Source organism: Odocoileus virginianus, chromosome 10, assembly GCF_023699985.2.
Source record: "Odocoileus virginianus isolate 20LAN1187 ecotype Illinois chromosome 10, Ovbor_1.2, whole genome shotgun sequence".
Classification (NCBI taxonomy): domain Eukaryota; kingdom Metazoa; phylum Chordata; class Mammalia; order Artiodactyla; family Cervidae; genus Odocoileus; species Odocoileus virginianus.
In genome coordinates, this window is record NC_069683.1 from 28,323,329 (window position 1) to 28,330,408 (window position 7,080).

The 7,080-nt window shown below is 41.8% G+C and overlaps 1 protein-coding gene across 2 annotated transcripts in view; it reads left to right on the plus strand.

The window, feature by feature from the left end:
• The window catches only part of P4HA3 (prolyl 4-hydroxylase subunit alpha 3), a 42,419-nt gene extending 39,477 nt beyond the window's left edge, over positions 1–2,942 (plus strand). The window contains exons 13-14 of one of the 2 annotated variants that reach the window (XR_002311301.2): positions 10–147; positions 2,239–2,942. Coding sequence is in view for 1 of the 2 variants with exons in the window: in XM_020879854.2 (XP_020735513.1) it covers positions 10–80 (71 nt within the window). In the remaining variant the exon portion in view is untranslated. Of the gene's footprint in view, positions 1–9 lie in introns of both variants that reach the window. The other variant, XM_020879854.2, reaches the window with a different exon arrangement.
• The last annotated feature ends 4,138 nt before the right edge of the window (positions 2,943–7,080 follow it).

Genomic DNA, 7,080 nt, shown 5'->3' on the forward strand with positions numbered 1-7,080 from the left:
CTTCCCCAGTGGCCAACAAGTGGATACACGAGTATGGACAGGAATTTCGCAGACCCTGCAGCTCAAGACCTGAAGACTAAAGTGTTGGCAGAGAGAAGCTGGAGGAGTCCTTTGGCTTTCCAAAGAAGCCAGAAGTAAAAAACTAGGGTAAGAGAGGAGAAAGGGGAGCAAGCTTCTGGAGGAGGCCCTTGTCAGCATTGTCTGTTCCTTGCAAATGGGAGACAAGCAAGTGGTCTCTAGCAGTGGTCACCTGAGAACTTACATTGTTTCTCCTCAAGCCATGACTCACAGCAGAAGGAACAAGACAAAGGAGGGGGCACGAAGGCTGGAGAGAGAAGTTTCTGGAGCTCAGGCTCTCTGTTGGAAACAGGGCATATCAACAGTCTCCAGGGTTTGGTCAGTGGGGCTTTCGCCACTTGAGCCTTCACAACAGGGGCCCAGAAGTGGCAGTGAGGGCCCCTGCAGGCGGCGCCTCACTCCCACCCGCCCTTCTGCCCACTGACTCCTGCTGAAGGCTGAGCAGGGGTGTCTCTGTATCAGGAGTGTACCTCATGTGATGACTTTTTAAAAAGCAGACAGTAACTTTAAAAAAATATATGATTTTTAAATACAGCCATTAAAATGTTTTAATAGTCATAAAAAGTGTTTACAGATCATTTTTCACAACCATGAAACATTCTTACGTTGTAACATTATGTGAAAACAGCAGAGCAAAATGTTTTATTTATGTATAATCTCATCTTGGCTCATCTCCCACCACTCCCTGCTCAGTGCATTCCAGACACATTCTTTCTATTTCTTAAAACCGACATTGGCCCCACTCCTCAGGTCTTTGCACTCAACTGCTCCCACCAGGGCTGAGCCCTCCTCACCATTCCACTCTTGACTCAATTTCGCTTCAGAGAGAACTTCTCTGACACCCAGCCTTCTAGCCATTTTGTTCACATAGGCCAACTTTATCTTCTTCCTAACACTTTTCTCAAAGTTACTTTATTCATTTAATTGTGGTCAGTTGCCTGCCCTGCATGGTGAGTGCTTTAAGACCCCTCTCTACTTTGTAAATGCCTCTATTGTAGTCCCCATCTCACTGAATTTTTCAGTATTTGTTTATTTGCCTGGCTGCTTGCACTCCTTATACCTCTTGGTATCCCCCAGAAAAAGGTCTGTTTCAAATAAGTAGGCATTCAGCAAATATTTTTGGAATAATGAGTAAGAAGGCCTCCTTTGAGCTATGCTTTGGAGGACAGGTAGGATTTTTATAGGCAGAGTCTAATGAGGAGCAGCACTTCCCTGCAGGACTAGCGTGAGCTAAGGCTGCAGTGATGAGTGAGTGATACTTGAGCACTTGTGCAAAGTGAACATTCCAGGCAACTTGGCTCAGTTTCCCCAACAGGAGATGGGCTGTGTGTTGTGCTCACAGAGAAGCCTCACAGGTAAAAGGCTAGATGCTTAGATGCTGTGTTGCCTCTGCCCCCTCCTTGTACCACACATGTCAGGATTTTTGCCTCCCAGAGCTCCGTGGGCCCCAAGGAAAAGGTTCTGGTGTGCTGATATCCAGGGTCCAGCAGGGCCTCTGTGAGCACCTGTCACCAGTATTTCTGCTGAGTGCATCAGGGCTCTGGAAGCCCTGATTACTAAATTATTGTCACATAAGTGAGGAAAAACATTTTTCCCCTCCCCTTCTGAGTTCTTAGGAGTTCTGAGTTCTTACAGAGGTTCTGAAACCTCTTTAGTAAAAGACATATTAACAAGAGGAAAATAAAGGTTTATTAACATGTATATATCATATATACATGGGAGATACCCAAGGGAAAATGAGTAATTTCCCGAGGTGGCTTAGAACTCAGGATGAAATACTGTCTTAAGAGAGAAAGGAAGGAGGGGAGGTAAGCTTCTTAGATTTTTAGGAACAATGAATAGCCCTTAGAAAGGGGCCCACAGATGGGAGACATGATAGTGATTGTCTGGGTGTGGTGTCCACTTGTGGTCTCTTCTCCTGTGCAGCTTTCCTTGGCTGGTAAAACTCTTGAGGGAATTTCAGACAATTGAGTTCCTTTTGGAGCATCTGCCTTCAAGCAGGTGAGGGGAGTTTAGAGAAAGGGGTGCAGCTGTGGGGTCCCAACAATGCTTAGGATGTAGGTAGCTATTTCTAAATAGGAGTGATTGTGGCTTGGTGCCTAGCTTGTTTATAATTTTGCTTTTCTTTCTTGTGCTGTTCTTTGGACGTTTTTCTAACAGCTTTCTCTCCAAACTCGGCTCCTGGTGTTGCACTTGTTTCCTCACAAGACTTGCTCCAGGGAAGATTCTTTATGTTAATGACTGTTATGTCAGTAGTAACATACTGACCACGTACTCTTGGCCAAGCACTGTGCTAAGAACTGAGGTAGATGTACTTGCCTCCTTCAAGCCTCACATGAACAGGTACGATTATCTCCATTTTATAGATGAGGGAAACTGAGGCAGAGAATATGTAACTTGCCTGAGGTTACACAGCTATAAAGTGACAGAGGCAGGATTCAAAATACAAGTGTCTCCCCAAAGATCTCTTTTTTAAAATTTAAGATTCACACAACACTGTAAAGCAACTATATGCCAATAAAAAATTTTTTATAGCAATGAAAAAAATTTTTAATTGAAGTATCATTTCAGTTATACAGTGAAGTGATTCAGTCATATAGTCATCTTTTTTAGATTCTCTTCCCGTAGAGATTATTACAAGATATGAGCATAACTCCCTGTGCTGTACAGTAGGTCCTTGTTGGTTACCTACTTTATATATAGTAGTGTGTATATGTTAGCCCCAGGCTCCTAATTTACCCCCCGCCCTTTGCCCCTCTGGTAACCATAAGCTTGTTTTCTATGTCTGTGAGTCTGTTTCTGGTTTGTAAATAAGTTCTTTTGTACCAATTTTTTAGGTTCCACATAAAAGCAATATCATGAGATATTTGTCTTTCTCTTACTTCACTTAGTATGATAATCTTTAGGTCCATCTATGGACTAGAAAGAAAGAGAAAATATGAATTACCAATTCATATTTACCAGTACTTAAACTGAATCAGTGTAAAACTCCCAACAGAACTCCCAGGTGGCGCCAGTGGGAAAGAACCCGCCTGCCAATGCAGGAAACATTAAGAGACATGGGTTTGATCCCCAGGTCGGGAAGATCCCCTGGAGGAGAGCATAGCAAACCACTCCAGTATTCTTGCCTGGAGAATCCCATGGACAGAGGAGCGTGGTTAGCTACAGTCCCTAGGGTCAGACAGGACTGAAGCAACTTAGCACACAAGTTTGTTGCGTAGCAACAAACAAGTCCAGCACCACATGCCTTCACAGGCAAATTCTACCAAACATTTTAAAGAGTTAACACTTATCCTTCTGAAACAACTCCAAAAACACTGCAGAGGAAGGAACACTTCCAAACTCATTCTATGAGGCCACCATCACTATGATACCAAAACCAGACAAAGATATCACACACAAAAAAGAGAAAATTACAAGCCAGTATCATTGATGTAGATGCAGAAGTCCTCAATGAAATGCTAGCAGACTGACTCCAGTAAAAAGGATCATACAACATGATCCAGTGGGATTTATCTCAGGGATGCAAGGATTCTTCAACATCCACACATCAGTGTGAAACACCACATTAACAAATTGAATAAAAGTTATATGATCATTTCAATAGATGCAGAAAAAGCTTTTGATAAAATTCAACACCATTTATGATAAAAACTCTCCAGAAAGTGGGCATAGAGGGAACCTACCTCAACATAATAAAGGCCATATATGACAAACCCACACCTAACATCATACTCAGTGGTAAAAAACTGAAACATCATCAGGAAAAAAAAAAACTCTTTTTATTGCTCAATTAACTACCCAGTTAACTGTTTCCTCCATCCACCTATAAGGCCAGCCACTTGGCTAGTCTCAGGTCCCAAGGTTTCGCCTGGCTACAGGCTGGGGTTTCTAGCAAACTGCTGGGAGAGGAAGCCAGCTCTAGGAATATGGGAGCCTCTTGAGTTTACATAACTTTCTGAGCCTTGGACCCAGACTGAGAATGTGTTGACTCTGGCCACTGATGGGGCAGCCAGCTGGGGCAGGAGAAGAGTTGGCTTGAAGCTTACAAACAAAACACTGTCCCTGCAGGAAAGGGTATGACTGCTGTTTGCTTTCTCAACTCCTGTTGTAGTCTTTTCTTGTTTCCCCTTGGTAAAAGTTATGACCCTCTAATTCCCCAGCTCCAGTTCTGATGACACAGGCCCTTGAATCCAACTTAAGGGTCCTTGGCACCTCACTGTCCAAATCAGTTTGTTTTGTTCATTCCACTTCTTAAAATAGCGAGCCTTTCTCCCCCTCACATCCCTGCAGCACTTACCTAGTTCAGAACACCTTTGCCTTTTACCTAGACTACCACTGCCTCTTTATTGCTATCTAGTCCAGTGCCTGCAATCCATTTCCACAGGTACCAGAGTGACTTTCCTTAGTGTCTGGCAACTCCCCGTCTTGCCTTTATATCCTGCCTTTATATCCTGCCTCCTTCAACGTCTCCTGTCACAGCTTTTACTCCAGCCACACTGATCATACTAATCTACCAGCTGTGTCAGACTGACCTTCGTGGGCTTGTGCATGCTGCCTGCTCTCCCTGCAGTGTATTTCCCTTCTCCATCTCCATCTTGTGATGATGCTGATGATGCTTCAAAGCTCAACTCAAATGCTACCTACTTTGTGAAACTATCCCTTGCCTGTTTCCAAAGAGGTTTAGTTGTCCCCTTCCCTTTGTACAGTGTGGTCACTGTTTCTATAATGGTCTCTCTAGACGATGAACTCATTTAAAAGGCCTCATTATTTATCTCTGTCTCCAGAGTCAACTGGAAGCTTGGCACAGAGAAACTGCTCAGGTTTGCTTAATCAGCAAATAAATGCTAATTTATCTGTAACAGCAGCTTTAGAAGAGGATAACAAGAAGTCATGCCCAACTCTCCTCAGCCCTTTTAGTCTTCTCAATCTCAAGATTCTGCCCCCCAACATTAGATCTGGGTGTCTACCCCATTTGCCCACCTTCTTCTTTCAGGAAGTTCTCCTTGGACATTCTTTAGTGTATGTGTCCGACAGACTGGCCTCTGGTTTGACCCAAATATGTTCCTTCTGGCTTTGTGGAAATCCTTCATTCAAAGGGTCCAAGGGTGTCCTTTATTCTCTTCCTGAGTTTGGGATGCTGATCTGCAGTCTTCACAAGGATGCTACATCCAGCACTTAGCAGGTGTTCCTTAAGAGTACATTATGTGGAAACCAACACAATACAATAAAGCAATTACCCTTCAATTAAAAAAAAGAATACGTTATGTGAACATATGAATGGTCTCTTCTCTACAAGAATATAGTGGAATGCTCAAAGATGCTGCCACCTTCTAGCCATGTCTGTGGGCAAGTCATTTCACATCTCTCAAGTTCAGTTTCTTTGCCTTTAAATTGGGGGAAAATTGGATAGCTACATGTAAAAGACTGAAATTAGAACATTCTCTAACATCTTAAAGTGGATTAAAGACCCAATAAAATAAACTCAGAATGGATTAAAGACCTAAATATAAGACCAGATACTGGGCTTCCTTGGTGGCTCAGTGGTAAAGAATCCGCCTGCCAACACAGGAGACTCAGATTCAATCCCTGGTCCAAGAAGATCCCACATACTGTGGAGCAACTAAGCCCATGTACCACAACTACTGAGCCTGTGCTCCACAACGGGAGAAGCTACTGTAATGAGAAGCCCACGCACTGCAACTCGAGAGTAGCCCCTGCTCTCCACAACTAGAGAAAAGCCGGTGAAGCAATGAAGATTCAGCACAAAAACAAATAAAATTATTTAAAAAAAAGACTAGATACTATAAAAACCTCTGCAGGAAAACATAGAACACTCTTTGACATATAATGACAGCAATATTTTTTTGGATCTGTTGCCTAAAGTGATGGAAATAAAAGCAAAAATAAACAAATAGGACCTAATTAAACTTAAAAGCTTTTGCACAGCAAAGTACAGATAAACAAAATGAAAGGACAACAGAATGGGAGAAAATATTTGCAAATGATGTGAATGACAAGGAATTAATTTCCAAAATATACAAACAACTCATATAGCTCAATATCAAAATAACCCAATCCAAAAATGGGCAGAAAACCTAAACAGTTCTCCAAAGAAGACATGCAGATGGGCCAACAGGCACATGAAAAGATGTTCAGCGTCACTAACTAGTCAAGAAATACAGATCAAAACTACAGTGAAGTATCACTTCACACTAGTTAGAATGGCCGTCATCAAAAAGTCTACAAATAATAAATGCTAGAAAGGGTGTGAAATGCTGGAAAAGGGAGCCCTCCTTCAGTGTTGGTAGGAATGTAAATTGGTGCAGCCGCTATGGAAGACAGCCTGGAAGTTCCTTAAAAAACTAAAACTAGAGTTGCCGTATGATGCAGCGATTCCACTCCTGAGCATGTATCTGGAGAAGACAAAAACTCTTAATTTGAAAGATACAGCCACACCAGTGTTCACTGCAGCACTATTTACTGTAGCCGAGACATGGAAGCAACCTAAATGTCCATCAACAGATGAGAGTATAAAGACTTGGTGTGTGTGTATGTATACACAATGGAATACTACTTAGCCATAAAAAGAATGAAATAATGCTATCTCCAGCAACATGGATGGACCTAGAGATTATACTGAGACAAAAAAAGACAAACATATGATATCACTTCTATATGGAATCTAAAAAAATGATACAAATGAATTTATTTAAAAAACAGAGGCTCACAGACTTCAAAAACAAATTTATGGTTTCCAAAAGGGAAAAGTCGGAGGAGGGGTAAATTAGGAGTTTGGGACTAATGTATACACAAAATATACACATATAAAGTAGTCAAACAACAATGACCTATTGCATACCACAGGGAACTATATTCAATATCTCATAATAACCTGTAATGTAAAAGAATCAGAAGAACACATATATATAACTAAACCACTTTGCTCTACACCTGAAACTAACACATTGTAAATCAACTTAAATTTAAATATATATATGC